Source organism: Biomphalaria glabrata, chromosome 7 (genome assembly GCF_947242115.1).
Source record: "Biomphalaria glabrata chromosome 7, xgBioGlab47.1, whole genome shotgun sequence".
NCBI lineage: Eukaryota > Metazoa > Mollusca > Gastropoda > Planorbidae > Biomphalaria > Biomphalaria glabrata.
The window spans coordinates 8,008,567-8,030,578 of NC_074717.1; the positions used below are offsets into that span (position 1 = coordinate 8,008,567).

At 36.7% G+C, this 22,012-nt stretch overlaps 1 protein-coding gene across 4 annotated transcripts in view; it reads left to right on the forward strand.

Annotated features, from left to right (window-relative positions):
* The first annotated feature begins 4,596 nt into the window (after nucleotides 1-4,596).
* Nucleotides 4,597-22,012, forward strand: part of LOC106067792 (calbindin-32-like) — a 189,053-nt gene continuing 171,637 nt past the window's right edge. Inside the window, exons 1-2 of one of the 4 annotated variants that reach the window (XM_056035416.1) lie at nucleotides 4,597-4,722; nucleotides 5,327-5,563. In XM_056035416.1, coding sequence (XP_055891391.1) covers nucleotides 5,425-5,563 — 139 coding nt within the window. In that variant the 5' untranslated portion in view covers nucleotides 4,597-4,722; nucleotides 5,327-5,424. Of the gene's footprint in view, nucleotides 4,898-5,326; nucleotides 5,564-22,012 lie in introns of all 4 variants that reach the window. The other 3 variants (XM_056035417.1, XM_056035415.1, XM_056035418.1) reach the window with 3 other exon arrangements.

A 22,012-nucleotide genomic window follows, 5' to 3' on the forward strand; every position in this document is an offset into this window, starting at 1 on the left:
GTTTTCACATTTTCTTTCAAATTCGAGCAAAATTAACCTCTAGTCACTTCATACTTTTTAGTTGGGGGAAAGTAAAGGCCGTTGGTCGTTGTGCTGGCCCCATGGTAGCCTGATCGTTAACCGAAGGCCAAAGAAACAGATGACCTTTACATTGTCCTCCCTATAGAACGCAAGGTCTGAAAGTGGACCTTTTTTTACTATATACTCTATACGTTTGACAGTCAGTGATTTTTTGTTTAGCTAATTGGCAAAGAGAGCAAGTTTATTGTTTGAGACCTTGAAGATATGACCTTGAAGGTGGCCCATATGACCTTGAAGATGCCCCCCTATGACATTGAAGATGGCCCATGTGACCTTGAAGATGACCAGTATGACCCTGAAGATGGCCCATATGACCTTGAAGATGGCCCACATGACCTTGAAGATGGCCCATATATCGTTAATAAATGGGTTTTCCGCCCTTGTATCTTGACATTTTAATGTGTTCATGTGACAGACAAGATATAAGAAAAATACAAGAGCTATGCTGAATCTTCAAATAGTTCACAGACCAATTTTTTTTGGCCTTGAAAGAAAGACAGCTATTTCGTTGTTCCGTTCTCAGACTCGCTCGAAAATGCGTCTTTCATTATATCGTTATATTGGCGTAGCTGGAAGTCAACGATTTTTTCGAGATAAACTTACAGTTTCAAATCATTTTTCCTATCTTAACATAAATCTTTGCAAATTGAATTATGTTTACATATATATATACATATTTACGAAAATACACTGTGAAATAATAATAATATTAAAAGAATAAACACAAACTCATATCTTCTTCTTTTAACGTACACAGTTATTTGTTTACTGCGCTTTTGCGAATTTCAAATCAGCAGACGCAACCAGTAGTGAATAAATAAATAAATTATGGCTTTTATATACAGCTACTTTCATGCTTATAGCATGCTTAGAGCGCTTTGGTCCAATCTCATTGTGGACCAGTGGGGTGGGGGTTATTTGTTTACTGCGCTTTTGCGAATTTCAAATCAGCAGACGCAACCAGTAGTGAATAAATAAATAAATTATGGCTTTTATATACAGCTACTTTCATGCTAATAGCATGCTTAGAGCGCTTTGGTCCAATCTCATTGTGGACCAGTTGGGGGGGGGGGGGGAGGAGGTATCTAGGAGAAGGTTGTCCCGTGCTGCCTTCAGGCGCTCAGTAAACACAACTCTGCCCGAGTCGGGTGTCGAACCTCGAGCCCCCTTCTAGGTAGCCAAGCCAAGCCAAGTTCAAGCGCACTTAGTAATACCAGTAATATTTAATAATATTTAAAATTCGCAATACTAATCCAATTTCTAAGTCGTTTTAAAAACTAACATTTTTACAATGTGAATGAAATTAATGTTCTTGAAAATACTGCGAAAGCGGGTTTACCCGATTTGTTAAAACGTTTCGTCCTTTAATATAGACATATTAAGTAATTTTTATTTTTAGGGTCTTCCGGTAGTGGGTAGGACATTACACATACACTACGGTCTCCGCCATGATCTAAGGAACATTTAAGCCAATTTTTATCAAGATTGGTCAAACGGTTTTGATTTATATGCGGCACTTACAAACAGAAATATGTACACACATACATACACCTTACTTTATGCTTTATAGTATAAATATCTTATTATTATTACAAAACATGTGGCGGGCCCCGGACTATATCGTACACGGGCCGGTCTTGGACAATGGGCCGTAGTTTGCCCATTACCGATACAGAAATATTGCCCAACATGTAGACTACAAGGGTTACACAAAGAAACCATTTTTTTTTCTTTCTTGACTATGTTATAATATTCAAGTATGATTTTTGAAAATAATCAGTTACAAAAATTATACCGCACAAAATGTAAAAAAATTAAACAAAAATTAATTTGGCATCGCTGTTGTATATCATACACAGTAAATAGCTGAGACGCAGACATTGTGATAATCACATTAAGGGCGACAATATGATAGATCTATGTCAGCTGTTCTAAAACTTTTTTTTTTATTTATCTCGGCGACCCCCAAATACTATTGGCCACTAGATGGCTACCCCCCAACGGCAAAATTTATTTCGTTCGTAAACCTAGAAAATTTAATTTAAATTTTAAATAAATAAATTTCGAATATAGGCTTGCATAGCTGATATCTATGATGTATTTTACACAGAAAATAAACATAGCAAAAGATTATGTATTTAGTGTAAAATAAATCTTTGTTTAAATTACAAAAAAAAAAAAAGTTTTATCCTTACGACTTTCATTCATGTACTTTTGTTAGCACCTGTTTATTATATTCATGTAACAAATTAAATTACATTTCAAACGCAGTTCTAAGCATGGAAAACAAACAACTGTTGATTCGGTAAACAACATTGCTTAAATAAAATATACTTTCGACAGTAATTGTAAACACTCCCACGGCATTTTGAAGGTTGAGTTTGTTTCTGTTTCACTGGATCAGGAATTCTCGGGACATTCTTTGTAAGATCGCAACGAATGTCATTTTCAGCATCACCTCTGCTTCTGAATTCAAACTAAGATAACTAACAAACTGGAGAAACATGTTGTAACAAAAATATGTTGTTGGGAATGGAAGAAGAAAACACAAAACAATCTCAAGCATTTCATCCAGAATTGTGTAAATGACATGGAAAAGAGCACACAATTTTAGATGCATTGCTATTGATATAATGCTTGGGGCAATGTCTTAGTTGCTAATATATCTTCATAAATCATACAGCGAGTTTCGATGACTTTTGGTGACATGTACCAAATGTTGATTTTAAGATCGACGTCGAAGCATACTTGGAGCACCATCAGTGCAGACACCACAAATATTTTTTCCAAGAGATCTTCTATTTTTCTAAAACTGAGCCAACGTAATATATAATACATAACATGAGGTAGAGTTTGAAGAGGTTCGAAAAATAGAAACTCGTCTTTAAATCACGTAAACCAGTAACTGTGAACATTGCAAAGTCTGTGAATTCAAGCTGGTTGTTAAATATCGCAAGTAATAAAAATATTATTTCCTGAAATACCTGATTGATAATATCAGCCGATATTTCAACTCTTCTTTTATATACAGGGACGTTCGATAGTGACATTGCACTTAAATTGTAACGACTTCGGCTCCAATCATAACTCGAACAATGTGTTTAGTCTCTACCAATATTAACTTCTCAGCAATGGTGTGAGGTTTCATATCTCTGTCAATTTTGAGAGCCATCAAATATAAAGTTCCAACGGTCGATATGTTTTGAGTTAAGTCTGGATTTCTTGACTCATTCAGCTTTAAGACTAAAACAATATATGTCCTTATCGCCAAAGCTTGGACTTCTCAAGTTTTTTTTTCCAGCTTCATACGTTCGGAGGATAGAATTTCATTGCAAATGACGCATCGGAGTTTTTCAATTCCTGCTGAAACTATTGAAGTAAAACCATACCTCAAAAATGTGTCATTATAATTTCTTTTCTAACGCTCTTTTGTTCCAGATCCATGTTCATGGGATGATTCGTAATGAATATATTTTCTTCTACAACACGGACTAAAAAACAATGACTGACTACTAGTTTAATTCTCTTCAGGACGGTTGAACATAGTCATCGAAATATTGTCTGACATCACAAAGGGAGTTAAGCAACGTGTTTGACGGACAGAAATTTCAAAAAAATATTTTGATGCGACATATAAAACTTAGTCTGTAATAATTATATATAAAAAAAAAAGAATTTACTGACGAGCCACAATTGATCCCCCCCCCCCCCAGCAATGGAGAGGCCACTCCATTTCTTTGCAAAGGGAAAAGATCGTCTCTCGAGACGACAGAGAATATTTGCTTATTACCTTAAAGAGTCAATGTACAAAGATGCTCGTTAAAACAGGTCAAAATTGCAAACAACAACAACAACAAAATACTTTGTTACTAAAAAAAAAATACGAAAAACCAAAATTTCCGATGGTCTTAGACGACCCCTGGCAAATGCTACCCACAGGTTAAGAACCCCTGATCTATGTGGTCAATTCAACACTCTAACAACAACAACAACAACAACAACAAAGCTTATCTATGGGGAAGAACCGCTAATTACTATCAAATATTTCAAGATAGCAAGGTTTGGCTCCCTTTCAGCTATGCCAAACAGAGATAATTAATTACCACTAATTGATACATTAATTATCAAAATAAGTTAATTTGTTTGATTGATTCATGTTTAGTTTGGTAAAAAGTTTCCCTTTCAGACCTTGCGATCTATGGGACAGATGATGTTAAGGTCATCTTTTTCTTTTAACGAGCAGGGTGTCAGGTGTCAGGTTCGATTAAATAGTTGTTTAAAGTTTTGAACGTGATCCGAGAATGAGTGTGAGAGAAATAACATGCACAAAAATCGTACCAGACAGACAGACAGACAGAGTGAATAAATATTAGCTTTGTTATAAAAGTACTTCATAAGACTCAAATAAGAGTTAAAATTACTCTCTTGCAAGTAATCGTAATCGTGGCAAGATATTGTGCACTATCGATGCCCCTATAAAGCTTGGACAAAAAGCCTCCCGAGAGCGATACCGCCGTTGCACACTATTTACTCGGTTTTCTTTTTGTCGTCTGCTCCGAAATAACGTTTCGATCCTCGCTGCTCACACTGTCCTGCTGCTGCGACTGTGTTTGTGTCCGCGCGCGCAAGGTTGTGAGATCTGTAAGTTTTGCGCGTGCGTGTGTGTGTGTTCGAGCGTTATTTCGTCTTTACAGTTGTCGCCCGCGCGGGTCGCAGGAGTAGTGGCGTCTGTCAAAGGGCGGTAATCCCGTTGCTGATCAATTCAAAGTTAATATCCCATTCTAGTGCTAGCAACTCTTACCGTTCAGGCTTTGCGGTTAGTTGGAAAAAAATAATCTAAAATCATAAATAAGATAAATTTCGTTCTCAATAAATTGAAATTATGCATCTGCATGATAAGCTGTATAATTATTAAATATATATGCATAAATATTTGCAATTTTCAAATGCGATTATTTTAGAATACATCCTTTGGTTTGAGATTAAAAAGTAAAAATAAAAAGGAATATAAAAAATAAAAAAGCTAAAATTTATCAAATGTACAGACATCAATAATACCTCGGCATATTATTATCTTATTGCGATATTTAATATTAATTACTTAGTAATATACAAGGATTTAAAAAAAAACGCACGTTTTTTTCTTTCTCATAAATAATTTTCTATCTTTTTTTTCATGATTCCAAATATCCAAACTGCTTTCCTTCTTCTAATTTCCAAAATACACTTGCTAAAACTTTCTCAGATTAAATAAGAAATCAATCTAAACACGTGATAACATATCAGATTGGAACCCATTTCCTTTTGGAGTACGTTGTCAAAGTTCTAACCGGAGATCTCATCATGTCAGCCCAAAAGGAAAAGGCGCCAAGCAAACTGTCCCAAAACTTCTTGCGTCAGTTCAGGGACAAGAAGACCAGGAAGTTCAAAGAGATCAGTGCCGCAAATTTTATGGACGTCTGGAACCATTACGACACTGATGGTAAGTTTACGACATTAGCTTTTAGACGCTGACGTTACTAAAAAGTCTAGTTTTCGACTCTTTATGTGGAGAATGTTTTTTTTAGCCCTGTTAACGACATTCAATTTTTAGACATATGTGTTATGAAAAGTTACGTTTACTTTATTTATCTTTAGACATATGTGTTATGAAAAGTTACGTTTACTTTATTTATCTTTAGACATCAGCATTTCGGAATTTCTTTTTTGATTTTTTTACGACATTATATAAGGCCAGTGGTTCCCAAACTTTTTCCTTAACGGAACACTTCGCACATTCTGAGTATTCAGCGGAAAGCTTTGCTAATTTATTTTTTTAGAGACATTAATTCACGTAGTGGCTTACTAGTTCATTATTCCAGTAGTTCACTGAACACCTATTCGGGCCTTGAGGAACACTAGGGTTCCGCGGAACACAGTTTGGGAAACACCTATTCGGGCCTTGAGGAACACTAGGGTTCCGCGGAACACAGTTTGGGAAACACTGAATTATAATGAGTTCTCTTCCAGCCTTGGAATTATGATGATAGATTTCTTTTTGCTGAAAACTCTATAATTTGAATATTCTTTTCTTTTTTAAAATATTTCTTTTGAATTTTCAAAATTCGCTTTTAGAAATTATTTAGTTACTAGATTATTGTAAAATTTCTAGAAAAATTAAGGTAAAAAAAAATTGAATGCATGCGTTTTTAATAGTTTGGTTTGTCTATAAGACTGAAGTAATCATTTGCGTTTCTGAATACTGCTCTTTCAATATCTACCCGATTCCTGCAAATGTTTGATCATATTGCAGTGAAATATTGCTGTGGCATCATTGCTGCGACGTATTGCTTTGACATATTGCTGTGACATAATGCTGTGGTGTTTTGCTGTGGTATTTTACTTTGACATATTGCTGTGACATAATGCTGTGGTGTTTTGCTGTGGTATTTTAGTTTGACATATTGCTGTGACATAATGCTGTGGTGTTTTGCATTGGTATTTTACTTTGACATATTGCTGTGACATAATGCTGTGGTGTTTTGCATTGGTATTTTACTTTGACATATTGTTGCGATATATATAGTTGTGGCATACTGCTGTGGCATATTGCTGTGAAGTAATGCTGTGATATGTCGCTGTGATATATTGCTGTCACATTTGTGTTTAAGCAGTAATATATACTATTATACTTTATATATGCGTGGTCGTGTGACATGTTACACTATATTTTAAGCCTTTAACTCGAAAAGAACGCCTTACACCGTACTATAACCGGCACGATGAAATGAAAATGCAAATATTTATATATTCAAATGGAGAGCTGAATTTACGGTAGTGGGTAAATTATAGAATTGATTTTAAACAAATTTAAGAAAATTGTCCACTTATAGATATATAAAGACATTGAATGCTGGGAAATAATTAAGATCAATATAGAAGAAACAGATCTAAATAGATTGTAATTGAATGGAAATATGGAGATAAAGGAAATGGACGCCAGATAAACATGCATCCATGACCGTTCATTACAGGTTTGTATCTGTGCAGTATGTAGGTCATCAGAGGGAGGGGGTGGGAAGAACAAAATCCATACGGCACAACTATGTCCCGCGAGGTATGCAATCAATAGAATATATCCCTGGTATTTATCAAACCCAGAGACGACACACTCGGTACAGTTTGTTTTATTTGCTTACATTGATTGAGTTCTATTAGAGACTTGACTGGGAAGTGTGTGAACACAAAACAAAGGGTGCTTAATAAAGTAGTCGTGATGAAACACTTACTGGCATGAAAACAAACAAACATGACCTAGAAAATCACACACACACACACACAAACAGACACATCCACAGCAACAGACCCGATGAACAAGGTCGGTGTTATAAGGGGGGCAACTGTGACGGTGAGGGGGCAACTCCAGCTCGTACTTTTTTTTAGCGTTTAGTCACTCCACTTATCTTTCGTCACATTCAACTCATCTCTCGTCACACTATAATCATCATTCGCCACACTTAATAAAATCATCTTTCGCCACACTCAATAAAATCTTCCTTCGTCACACTCAATAAAATCATCTTTCGTCATACTTAATAAAATCATCTTTCGTCACACTCAATAAAATCATCTTTCGTCATACTTAATAAAATCATCTTTCGTCACACTCAATAACATCATCTCTGGAAACACTCAATAAAATCATCTTTCGTCACACTCAATAAAATCATCTTTCGTCACACTCAATAAAATCATCTTTCGAAACACTCAATAAAATTATCTTTCGTCACACTCAATAAAATCATCTTTCGTCACACTCAATAAAATTATCTTTCCTCACACTCAATAAAATCATCTTTCGTCACACTCAATAAAATTATCTTTCCTCACACTCAATAAAATTATCTTTCGTCACACTCAATAAAATCATCTTTCGAAACACTCAATAAAATTATCTTTCGTCACACTCAATAAAATCATCTTTCGTCACACTCAATAAAATCATCTTTCGTCACACTTAGTAGAATTATCTTTCGTCACACTCAATAAAATCATCTTTCGTCACACTCAATAAAATCATCTTTCGCCACACTCAATAAAATCATCTTTCGCCACATTTAATAAAATCATCTTTCGTCACACTAAATAAAATAATCTTTCTTCACATTCAGTAAAATCATCTTTTGTCACAATCAATAAAATCATCTTTCGTCACACTCAATAAAATAACCTTTCACCACACTTAATAAAATCATCTTTCGTCACACTCCACTCACCTTCCACCACAATCCACTTGAATCCTCTCCTCTTCAGCTCCACTCCACTGTCACGTGACGTGTTTGATACTTCTGCTCTGGAAGATCAAAGCGTAAGTTTTACTTTTGTTCGCTCCTAATTATTTAGACAAAAACAGAACTCTATTTCTGACATAGATCTAGATCTCCATTGATTCTGGAATGAATGTGTGTCAACTAGGTCTAGCTAATCGATAAATGTAAATGATTCTACGCATCTATTACAATGATACAGTAGCGTAGCAAGGGATTTGGGGGCCCGGAGGCTTGGATTCTTTGAAGGCCCCTGCATGTTGACATTCAACGTCATGACACGAGATAATGTACTTAATAAATACATAAATCTAATGTGTGGAATACATGCAACATGTCACTAATTTACATAACAACATAAATAATAATATAAAATGGCATTGGCTTAATATTACATGTAAAAAAAAAAGTTTTAGACACTCATTTGGGAGGCACCTCAAATGGGGGTCGTGGGGATTTTCTCCCACCCTAACTAGGCCACTGCAAAGAGAGTACCGATGAGACGACGATTTCTCAGAAGACACTTCAGGACAGAAGACTAAAAAGTAAAGTAGCTATAATACATAAAACATTGAACCATAATTTACAAATAGAAAAACAAAACCTAATGAAATACTCAGAAAGACACAAAGATAGAGGCACAGTTCTTATTCCATACGCTAGATCAAATTCGTACAAGTGCTCCATCTTCCTTAGTGCTATTAGAGAATGAAATGGGTTGCCTGAGTCAGCCAGGAAAACCAACGACTTAGCAGAGTCATTGATTAAAATGCGTGACTAGATTGACACATGAAATGCGTAGTGCGTAATTATCTTCTTTTTGAAAGTAACGCCTGTGATTTATAAGACAAGACGAGGAATGTATCATTATCCATCAAGACTTATCTAGCTCTAGACATTGTAACTCAGGACATATAAGATAATTATAATCTTGTTGGTTTCATAAACCATAAAACAGCAATCTCCTTAACAGACTGTGAGATATATCCGACGACTTATAGGCCTACCTTGTGCTGCATTTGAGTACAGTAGACTAATATATTTTTTTTGTTTACTTTGTAAATTGTTATATGAAATGAAAACATTCCATTCAAACGCTACATAACTCTTTTTAAAACGATATTGATTTATACATCCAGTTTCTATCTATCACGCTTTTATTTTTTACTTCCAGTCCGATGAAGACATGAACATATCACTTGAAAGCCATATGTCGGGCGCCGACCCAGACATGTCGTATAGTTTCTACTCCCCGAAGGAGTGAGATTTCCCTCTACCTCATTGTGTTTTTGCTTTCACAAAGCTCATATCAACTCCCTGTCTGTCTGTCTGGTAAAATGTTTGTACTTGTTATTTCTCCCACACCCAATCTCGGATCAAGCTCAAGTATTGCACAGTCATTTCTATTCCCTGACAACACAAGAATTGGTTAATTAAACTATTGGTAATTCATTATTTTGTTTGGTATCTCGAGCAAGGGAAAGTAATTGTACTTGACTGAAATGGCGGCATAAGCTGAATAAGTCTCCTTTACAGGCCGCAGATTTAAAGTAAGTTTGAAACAAACAATGCTTGTATACAATCTTCTATTTTCATACACACCTCACTAGCAGAGTGGTTAGAATGTCGGTTTGAGGAAGCTTGAGTCATGAGTTTGAATTCAGGTGGTTCTCCTTTTTTTTTTTTTTTAAATAAATGCTTTAAAAAAACCGATTATGGTAAAATTTACCCAGATATCCATTTCTTTCTAGGACGTAATTATCTTCTTTTTTGAAGTAACGTCTGTAATATATAAATAAAGATTGAACATGACGTCAGTGGAATTCCTGCACTTGACTCAAATGTTTCTCTGTAGTCAGTAAAGAGTTGACAGAATAGATAGAAGTTCATGAACAGTTTGCGCACCATCTTTTGTAGGATTCACGAGATGGACTGTTCATAAATAAACTTGATTGTCCAAAGTTCGCTGGAAAGAATCCTTGAAAAAAAAAAAAAAGAAGCATTTACAAGAAATATATAAAACGAGACACCATTGACCAGCATCACCTCCTTAAAGTAGGATTTGAAGGTTTTACGGGAATGTATTTAAACTTTGATTCAGAAAGCTGTCACGGAAAGGAAGCGTGCAAGGCCACCTTGAATAACAAATTACTCATTTTTTCATTGGTTAACTATTTACATCACAAGATCAGACCATAAATGGAGCGGTGGAGAAATTCAACGCCCGCGAAAGGGGATTGGTTGTTTGTAAAATGGAGGGAGGACGAAGATGGTAAAAGGTATTTGAAGGGGAGGAATCATTAGTTGACGACATTTAATTTGTTTAAATGAAATTGTATTGTACAGTGTGAATATCCTTAACGCTATTCCTAGTTCCAGGGTAAAAGCTTTGTATTAATAGTTTATATTGAAATTACATTTGTATCTTCGTTCTCACGAGTTTGAGTGTTCAGTAATTGTTTAAAAGGACAGATTTTTATTATAGCCTTTATATAGCACTACTTTCATGCTTACAGCATGCTCAGAGCGCTTTTGGTCCAATCTCATTTGTGGACCAGTGTGGGGGGAAGGGGTATCTAGGAGTTGGTTTTCCTTGCTGCCTTTAGGCGCTCAGTAAACACAACTCTGCCCGAGTCGGTTTCGAACCTCGAGCCCCCTTCTAGGTAGCCAAGCCAAGCCAAGTTCGAGCGCACTTGGCCTCTCGACCACGCTAGATCTATACAAAATTATAACAACAGAAACGCATTGCCTGATCAACACAATCACATCGTAACATCATGACATCGTTGTCATCTGTCATTCTAAATATTTTATCACAGAAGGAAACCAATAGCGAGTGTCTATAATACATAATTTTGTTTTATCTAGTAACAATAAATCTCAAACTGTTAATGTAACATCATCACTATGGGGTAGGTTGGGGGTCAAACTATTAGGAAAACTTCTATTTCTTTTTGAGAGCCACCAAACTAGCAAACAATACCTCGCGCCACCATGTGAGACCCACTGGGTCCAGCCCGCCATTGTTTACGCAGTAATTTGTGAAGCCCTACAAAATATAATGGTTTTATTGCCTCCCCTTGTAGGAGAGGGGAAGTAAATGACACGTTGAGATGAAATCAATAGCATGGTTGTCTTTTCTTTCCCAGGCTCGTCTCCCTTTAGTTGTTGTCCCTCCTGCTAGTTATAAATGATGCACACATTAATGTAATGATGACTGTAATGATGTAACTAATAACAATTACATAATCAATATGGGTCAGAAAAAAAAATAAAAAAATAAACTGAACATAACTTTTATTTTTTGTTTTCAATTAGGCTAAAAAGATTGTTTATCTAAAGCAAAAGAACGCCACATTTGCAGTAATATGTCTCAATACTGTAAGATTTATTTCCTCTTTTCGATATCAAACAAAATTAATTAATAACCACTACTTAATTAACTACTTGGTTTTCTGTTTCAACATTTGTTAGGAAGATTTAATAATGGTGAAAAGTTTCAACTTAATCCGAGAATGGGAAGTGGGAGAAATAATGTGTTCAAAGTGTGTACCAGACAGACCGACAGACAGAGTGAGCTAAAAAAGACATTAACAACATTTTAAATTCCTATTAGAGTGTGGTGATCTTTCTATTGCCTAATCGGTTAGCTGTGGTTCAAATGCAACTCACCGACATTAATTCTTTCACGCTGGAATATGATGCTGGCAATAAAAGTTGATAATAAACGCCTCAGACAGAACTATCGTCATCATCATCAAACTCCATTTGAGTAATGGCTTGAGAGACTTAAATCCTTTCTCGCAAAAGCCCTGGACAGACACCCTGCTGTTTTCCGTAGTGCATACATGTTACCATGCAGGTTGAGAATTTTTGGTTTCCCAGACCTGTCGAGACAGCAAGTCTGGGGCAGTCAAACAGAATATGAGGCACGGTTTCCTCTTCTTCCCCGCAGCGGGGGCACCGTGAATCAAAATTTGGCCATAGCCGTGAGAAGTATAAGCCACCTGGACAGTGGCCTGTCCTGCACTGTGCTATAATAGCTTGCTCAGGCCTGGACAACATCCACCACGGGGAAGTGCGGTCAGTGTGCCTCATGCGCTCCCAGACTCCACGGGTTTTTTGGGACTTGTCCCAGCACTCAAACCACTATTCCATTTCTGTTTCTTTGAATTATAGCCAGAGCATGATGAAAACTTACAGCTTGTTCGGTTGATGGTGTTTGCCCTCCCTGGTGGGCGAAGGAGTCTGCAATAGTGCTGCCAGAACTATATAAGGCCCGGTTTCAATATATAACGTTTCATTCTGTAGAGTCTTAGATCTTAGCTTTATGCCACTGAGAGAAGGACACTGTACAGAAAAAATTCCCGGAATCTCACTTCTATAGTGATGCCTGTAGTGATGCCTTTTAACAATGCTGTAGCTGGTGTCAGGGCTTACAATATATGACTACAAACTACAACAATTCACCTCCTACCATACTTGCCTAGTCACCGACGAGTCTTATAGTTATTGTAGATTATAGCTAGGAGAAGTAAAGGCAGTTGGTCGTTGTGCTGGTCACATAACACCCTTGTTGACTTTCGGCCATATAAACAGTCGACCATTATCATATATGTTCCAGGGAGCTCAAAGTTTGAAAAGAACATCCTGCCTTTTTTTTATATGGTCAAAACCAAAGAATTCTAAAGCGCACTATTTCATTTCAACAAAAGAAATATCAAGTTAAATAAATAAACATAAATAAGAGGAAATAAAATCCCAAGATAACACCAGACTTACCACTCACACATAATCACACAAACAAAACTGCATCGAAAACACAAAAAAATCACTAATCACTACAAAGAAAAATGTTTAAACCAAAAAAAATTTATTTCAGTGAAACTCGGCTAACGAAGGGCAGTAACTAAATATCTTGTAGAAAGCCCGTCATTAAATTTTCAGTACGGCCATTAACCGGAGTATCACGTTATTTTATTTTTCTCTAAGGGGGCGAGAGTGTGTTATTTACTTTACAACAAAAGTTGTTTTTTTGTTAAATACAATATTTTGTGTGTGTGTGCGTGAGAGAGAGAGAGAGAGAGAGAGAGAGAGAGAGTGCTAGCCTGAGTCTGAGGATTAAATGTGTGTGTGTGTGAGTGTGTGCTAGCCTGAGACTATGGATAAAATGTGTGGGTGTGTGAGAGAGAGAGAGAGAGAGAGAGAGAGAGAGAGTGCTAAGCCTGAGTCTGTGGATAAAATTTGTGTGTGTGTATGTGTGCTAGTCTGAGACTGTGGAGATAGAATGTGTATGTGTGTTTTGTTATATTCTCTGGGGGCAAGCAAACTAAAAAACAAAACTAAAAATAAAACTGGGAAAAAAAAACACAAAACAAAACAACAAAACAAAACATCAAAACAAAAAGTTTTTTGGAAAGATGATGATTGGATAATGGTTCAAACGTAAACACAGGAAATGGATTTTCAGACTTAGTGTGAGTGTATGTGAATGTGTGTGTGAGTGTGTGTGTGTGTCGTGTTTTATGTCAGGAAGACTCTAGGAGTAAAGTGTTTTAATTGATAAAACTATTTCTAAGACAAGTGACAGTAGACTATGATCAATTTCATTTATTTGTATTTCACGAGCCTTATAAATATCGGGGGGGGGGGGGGATAATTGGTATGTTTACTGAGGACTTTTGGGATCTAGTGTGAACATTATGGGGTGCCCTGAGGCGATACTTATGGGATCTTATGTGGAATTAAGTTGGTAACAAATGAGTGAGCTTTTAGGATCATACTTGGTGGTGTTAACTGTCGTTGACTTGTAGCACCAAACTGCTGGCAGACAACTATACGTAGGTGTATTATATTGTAACTTGTAAAATCTTGAAATAGCTTGAAAAACGTCTGTGAACAAAGCTAAATAGAACTTTTGTCACAATGTAGACTAAATCAGCTTCAGATGAAATTAAATAAATGTATTAGACTTAAGTAACAATATAAAATGGTATTATAAAGAAAATCTGACTCACTACAAAAAAAAAACAACAAAAAAACAACACGTCTTTTCACTCCTGCATTCAGTAGTTGTCTGGCCTGCCCAAGACAGCTTACGACAAAGCCGCTTATCTTGCAACACTCACACTGCATAGCAACCAGCCAATCGCTAGCCTCTCATCACTATCACCAAAGAAACACACACACACTCCAAAGCACTTGGGATCGGAAAATCCATGATAGGGTTAGCGTAGCAAGGTCTGGTAGATTCTTATGTGAAATCTATGTGATACATTATGAGGGTTCTTTTTGGGGATCTCGATCCATCTCGAGGCTGACCTGTATACAGGTAAAAGAAAAAAAAAGTATAGAACGTTTTGTGAATTTAATGAATTAGGTAAAAAATGGTAAAACAATAAACTATTTAAAGACTTTGGATATGAAGAGGACTTCACTCTTTCTCTCCCGATCGACGATGCCATCGTTGATTTGACCCCATTAAATTAACTTAATTTGGGGGTTTGTACACTTGAATTCGTTTTATATAAAAAGGGCATGCAATCATCTATTCCAATTATAACATTTTCAGATTAAAAGAGAACCATTATTGAAGTTTAACCCTAACATGCTAGTGAAATACAAATGAGAAAAAATGAATACTTCCTTCTGAACATGGAAAATAATTACGGAGAGATAGAGTTAAGACTGTCAATAGAAAATTGTGACTGGACAGGAAATAGCTAACTGATTTTCTTGCTCTCCTTGGATCGAATCCTTAGATTTTACTAGAATTGTTGACATTGTTTTATTGACATGGCTAAATCCACGTGGGTCTACTACATGCCTTAAACTGCTGATGGGGTTATTCTGTGGTTGTATTTGCGATGACCATTGGCCAGACTGTCATGCCGGACGATTCACACTTCGGTCACAAGAGAGATGTTTATCTCTCTATTTTATATATCAAAATAAACAAATGTATTAAAATGCTAAACATAATCTCACTCTTCACCTAGCAACTGTGGTCTGTGACATGACATCTGAAGTTTATGAATGTGACATGCCACTTGTCACCTGCCACCTAGGAATTGCCACTTGCTTCTTGATAATCTGGCACGTGTGGTATGTTGTGAATGTCACATCAAAAAGAGGTTGTCATAAGCTTGAAGGAAATGTAGAAACCTTCACATGCCACACATAACTTATCCCATGTCATTTATAACTTCCGCCTGTGATTTGTCAGACACCATGTAATCTGTTTGACCGTTAAAGCACGATATGTAGAAGTATTCTACTAACCAGCTTCTTCTATCTTCATTTCAATTTGTCTATTACCTGTCGTAATGAAAGACCTGTTCTTTTTCTGATGATGTCTCCCCTGTCATAATGAAAGACATGTTCTTTCTCTGATGTTGTTTCCCCTGCCATAATGAAAGACCTGTTCTTTCTCTGATGTTGTCTCCCCTGCCATAATGAAAGACCTGTTCTTTCTCTGATGTTGTCTCACCTGTCGTAATGAAAGACCTGTTCTTTCTCTGATGTTGTCTCCCCTGTCATAATGAAAGACCTGTTCTTTCTCTGATGTTGTCTCCCCTGTCATGATGAAAGATCTGTTCTTTCTCTGATGTTGTCTCCCCTGTCTATTCTTTTCTCTAACGCTCTTTGATGTTAAGTTAACTCTTTCTCCCCGTATTTATTTTCCTCGTTCCGATAGAATTACTCAATTTGCTCATTTGTATTTCACTATCCTGTTATGATTAAACTTCAATAACTTTTTTTGCTTGTTGTCAGAAGATGTTATATTTGGTACGAATTAAAGGGAAATGCATGCTCTTTTCACACAAAACAAAATTAAAGTTTTTAATTCCAGAAATCAATTTATTTAATGGGGTCAAATCAACGTTGGCATCGCCAAATAGAGTTAAATTATTTTCTAACCTTGATTTCATTTTCTTTTTGGTTTCCATTTAAAGACCAAAATTATGCTAAATAGCCAAATAAATAGTCACTTGATAATCATGAGTAGTTACTTAGCTATATATAAAACTAATATTCATAGGTTGTAAATTCAACATCCAATCACGTAGGTGTCAACCCATGCCAACCCTCAGCCACGGATGTAATCATCATTCTGGAATTCCGGGGCATCATCCCTCTCCACAGACAAGAGATCGGAAAGGATCTCCATAAAAAGATTAGGTGGCATTAGACACGTGACACGATCACGTGACTAGATTCTCGTTAGGTGTCATTTTGTGGTGCATTCTGGGAATGCGTGATAGCATGTGCAGAGAGTGAACCACCAGTGCATTGAAATTCCATCTAACATTTTCTGAAAAAAAAATGAACCGATTCAATATGGTAAGCTTCTGTCACACATTTGGAACGGTTAAGTTAAGGCACCCTTAAACCGTTCAAGTCCTCACAAAACGAAAATGGAGCTGGATAGGACACACCCTGCGAAAACCAGCTACTAATGTTGCAAGGCTTGCACTTGACTGGAACCCACAAGGAAAGAGGAAAGTAGGAAGACCCAAGCAAACCTGGAAGAGGTCAGTCGCCAGTGAAGCTGAGGGCACTGGAATGACATAAGAGCAGATGAAGAAAGCTGCTCAGAACTGAGTTCGGTGTAGAGGTGTGGTTGCGGCCCTATGCTCCACTGGGAGTACACAGGATTAAGTAAGTAAGTAAGTAAGTAAACCATTCATAGTAGATAGGGTTTTTAAAAACTTTTTCCAAGCTTATATCTACTCACTCTGTCTGCCTGGTAAAAGGTTTGTAGCAGAGTGGTTAACGCGTTGGCTTCAGAAGCCTGAGAAGGTTTATCCCACAAGTTCGAATTCATGTCGTTCCCCTTTTTTTTAAAAAAATGAAATACATTTAAAAATCGATCACCCAGATACCCCGTTCTTTCTCCCCCTTTCCAACTGGTCCAGACAAGTGATAGGATCATAGTGTATTGAGAACGCTAAAAGCATGAAATTGCGCTTAACCAAAACAATTAATAAAAAATATTTCTAATTGCAAAGATTTATTATTGTTAGTCTAGATCTATTACAAATTTAACTACATGACTGATCCAAACCAATTCACACACTGAATATAAGTTTTTTTCCTTTTTTTTTAAGTATTTTTTTTTTTTGTATTTTGCTTTCCCTTGATCTAGTTGCCTAAACAATGAGGATGGTTCTGAAATACCTCAAACGTCTCTGTAGTGTTAGGCTCATCACAAGTAGCCATACTTAAAACGTTGGTGTATCGACCAGAGCAATAAACAGTTTGCAGTTGCCAATCCAAAAAAAGTCAAGTTATGTGATGATCTTCAAAACTTAAACTCGTTTTATTGACAGCTTGATAAAGACTTGCGTGGGAGGCGTATTGATCAGATAGCTACAAACGTAGGTAAAATGATGATATTTCTGTCGACAAGCTCGTTGGAGCTGAAGTTTTGAAAGAAGCCCAAGTGTTAGGTTAAGATCATGATCACCTGAATGTTCCCGAGGGCTATCATATCAACAAACGCAACACTATTGGTTAAGAAGATTAATAAGAGGTAGAGTATTTCAGGTAACAACAGAGCCCCAGCTGTGACCTACGAATTTTGCCACATCCAGAGCAGACATAATAATTGGATCGATTTAGATTTTCTTTTCGCCGTCTACGCCTGTCCTCAGCAGTGGATTTTATTTTGGTCTCAAATGTGTATCCAGCGGCCTTTGTGAGTGACCTCCATCTGTCTCGTTCTGAAGCGGCATGCAAACCAGGTCTATGTTAGCTAAAGCAAGTTGGTGCCTAAGCTGGTCTTTAAAGCGTTTCCGTGTGGCACCTCTGTTCTATCGAACACATTTCAAATAAAAAAAAACTGCCATTGGCATACGTTCGCCCCCCCCCCCCCACAGCGTAACTATCGGATCATCATAAGTCCCTCTATATCCCTATGCTTAAGTTCAAACTCCATAATGTCCATGTTCGCAATAACATCGTTCTATTGTAGTGCGGTCTTGCCACCGTATGTCCATAATGAAGCGCTGACACCTTTGGTGAAAGCGTTCAGTTTGTTTAAGAAAGAACAGCTGCCTGGTCGTGCGGTTAGCGCGCTGGACTGTCGTTCGGACGTCTTGAATGTCCCGAGCTCAAACCCTGTGCCCTTATTACGCTTTTTTGTTTCTTCTCTCACTTTCCAATCTCGGATCAAGTTGAAATTTTGCAGAATTATTTATAGTCGATAACAATACACGACTCAATAAAATAATTAAGCAATTAGTTAATCGTTTAGTACTAAGTAATTAATTTTATTTTATATAGCGGAAAGGGCGCTAAACCCTTTAAATTTCAGATAAATGGTAGTAACTAGCGGTTATTTTCCCTTAGATAAGCTTTGGTTTTAAAAAGTATTATTTTTTTTTCTATCGATTGTTTGGGTTTGGACTTATCGTACACAAGACACAGCTCAGAGGCGCATAACAAACTCCATTATTATAAGGGTAATTATAAGAATAGCAATGTGTATTGTCCGTGGTTTGAGTGCCGGGACAAGTCTCAAAAAGCCCGTGGAGTCTGGGCATGAGGCACACTAACCGCACTTCCCCGTGGTGTGGGCTTTCCAGGCATGAGCTAGCTATTAGAGCACAGTGCAGGACAGGCCACTGTCCTATTGGCTCATATTTCTCACGGATATGGCCAAACTTTGATTCAGAGTGCCCCGCTGCGGGGAAGAAGAGCTAACCGTGCCTCATATTCTGTTTGACTGCCCCAGACTTGCTGATCTCCGTCTCAACAGGTCTGGGAAACCAAAAATTCTCGACCTGTATGGTGACAAGTATGCACTAGGCAAGACAGCAGGGTTTCTGTCCTTGGCTTTTGCAAGAGAGGATTTGAGCCTCTCAAATGGAATTTGATAGTGATACGGACGGTGTGGTGTGTAGGTGTAAGAATATAAGCCCCAATTTCTAATGTTTAATCTCGTCATATTAAAGGTAAACATTATCTTGCATAAAATGTAACAGAACCAACAGAACCATTTTAAACCCTCCTCCTCCTATAGACTCAGTGATTAGCCCCTGTCGCAGCTTTTTTGTTTCTAGCACAACAAAACCCACTCCCATTGATTAAAGCTTTTCAATTATTCATTTCCCTCCCCTGAAGAGACGACATGTTATTCTCTTAGTTTCAAAACGATGGACATTTTTTTTTTGATGGACATTTTGTTTTCCATAATTTTCATCTCCAGTTAAAGAGAAATGAAATGTTGATGGAATGGAGAGTTACACAAACATAATTCTAATAAAATGTTTACTGAAAGATGGTCAAAAGAATCTAAAGAGTTTTATTTTTATTCCACGGTAGACAACTGATTAGCTGTCAAGGGGACTAATTCACAATAAGCTTTTTTTTCACTAAGCTTACATTAACTCAGTCTGTCAGTCAGTCTGTCTGTCTGTCTTGTACAAATTTTGAACTCCCACGCCCATTCTAGTATCAAGTTGAAACATTGCACCATTATTTATTGTGCCTAATAAAACATGGAGTGGCGCGGTGGCAGAGTGGTTAAGAGCTTGGGTTCGAATCTCAGTGAAGAATTTTTAATTTCGAGATTTTTAGGGCGCCCCTGTGTCCACCCAACTCTAGCGGGTACTTGACTTTCGTTGGGGAAAGTAAAGGCGGTTGGACGTTGTGCTGGCCACATAACACCCTGCTCGTTAACAGTTGACCGAAGAAACAGATGACCGTAACATCGTCTGCCCTATAGACTTCATGGTCTGAAAGGGGAACTTTAATGTTTATGTAGTCCTCTGTAACTACGAGTTTATTCAGTGCAGTACTAATAGCGATGACGCTGCCCTGCTAAGGCCTGGTTTTGTCAAGTCTTAGCTCTATTAGCGTGATCAACAAAAGTTCGTATTGACTCAGGTCATTCAGTCCATTCATCGCCTTCATTGTGTAACTGACCTCCTATACAGAAGGCTAACGCGCATGGGGTGGTCGGGTGTAAGCTTCTAGGGGCGCCATATCGTGGACGTCTGCGCCAGAACAAAATAAACATAAAATGAACCGGACAAACTAAAAATAAAAATGCAAGTTTTCAACGTGAAGATGTAAAACTAGAGTCCCAGCCAGTAGCATTGACACAATGGCAGGGGTCAGTACAACTTACTATTTTTGTTAATATTTGTATTATTTTTGTGTTATTTACTTAGGTCTGTTTTCACAAACAAATCTAGTCAGAGAAACAGAAATATAAAGAACAAGGGCTAAATACATAGATAGATAGATAGATAGATAGATAGATAGATAGATAGATAGATAGATAGATAGATAGATAGATAGTTAGATAGATAGATAGATAGATAGATAAATAGATAGATAGATAGATAGATAGATAGATAGATAGATAGATAGATAGATAGATAGATAAATAGATGGATAGATAGATAGATAAATAGATGGATAGATAGATAGATAAATAGATGGATAGATAGATAGATAAATAGATAGATAGATAGATAGATAGATAGATAAATAGATGGATAGATAGATAGATAAATAGATAGATAGATAAATAGATGGATAGATAGATAGATAGATAGATAGTTAAATAGATAGATAGATAGATAGATAGATAGATAGATAGATAGATAGATAGATAGATAGATAGATAGACAGACAGACAGACAGATAGTTAGATAGATAGATAGATAAATAGATGGATAGATAGATAGATAAATAGATGGATAGATAGATAGATAAATAGATAGATAGATAGATAGATAGATAGATAAATAGATGGATAGATAGATAGATAAATAGATAGATAGATAGATAAATAGATGGATAGATAGATAGATAAATAGATAGATAGATAGATAGATAGATAGATAAATAGATAGATAGATAGATAGATAGATAGATAAATAGATAGATAGATAGATAGATAGATAGATAGATAGATAGATAGATAGGTAAATAGATAAATGAATAGATAGATAGATAGATGGATAGATAGATAAATAGATAGATTGTTATATATATATATATATATATATATATATATATATATATATATATATATATATATGGAGAGAGAGAGAGAGAGAGAGAGAAAGAGTGTGTGTGTGGAAATTGACGGAGCGGTGAAGTAGAAGGAGAAGACAGTGAAGCAGAGGACATTGAAAGAGAGAGGACATTGAAAGAGAGAGGACATTGAAAGAGAGAGGACAGTGAAGTAGACAGAGGACAGTGAAATAAAAAAAGGAAAAGAGGGGACTATAAAGGAAAAAGCGTGGGAAGACAGCTGCTAAGATAGACTTCTTCCAACTGACCATTGTAAATAGAGACTTTCGCCTCACCGGCTATTTCTACTATTGACTGATATTATACACGAACAAGAAGTTCCCTATTGTCACAACTAATTATAATGCTCAACCAATCCACGTTTTTAATAAGCCGATCTACGTAATAAAATGTAATCACGTGATCTGCTACCCCCCCCCCCCTCCCAATAATCAGCATTCAAGTGCTCCTGAACGTCCAATTCATCCAATTCATCCTCACAGGCAGACAATAGAGAGGGGGCGAGCTAGAGACCCCTCCCCCCACCCTTTCTCGTCTGCTCGTAAATTTCACGATAGCACGCTCTACCCCCT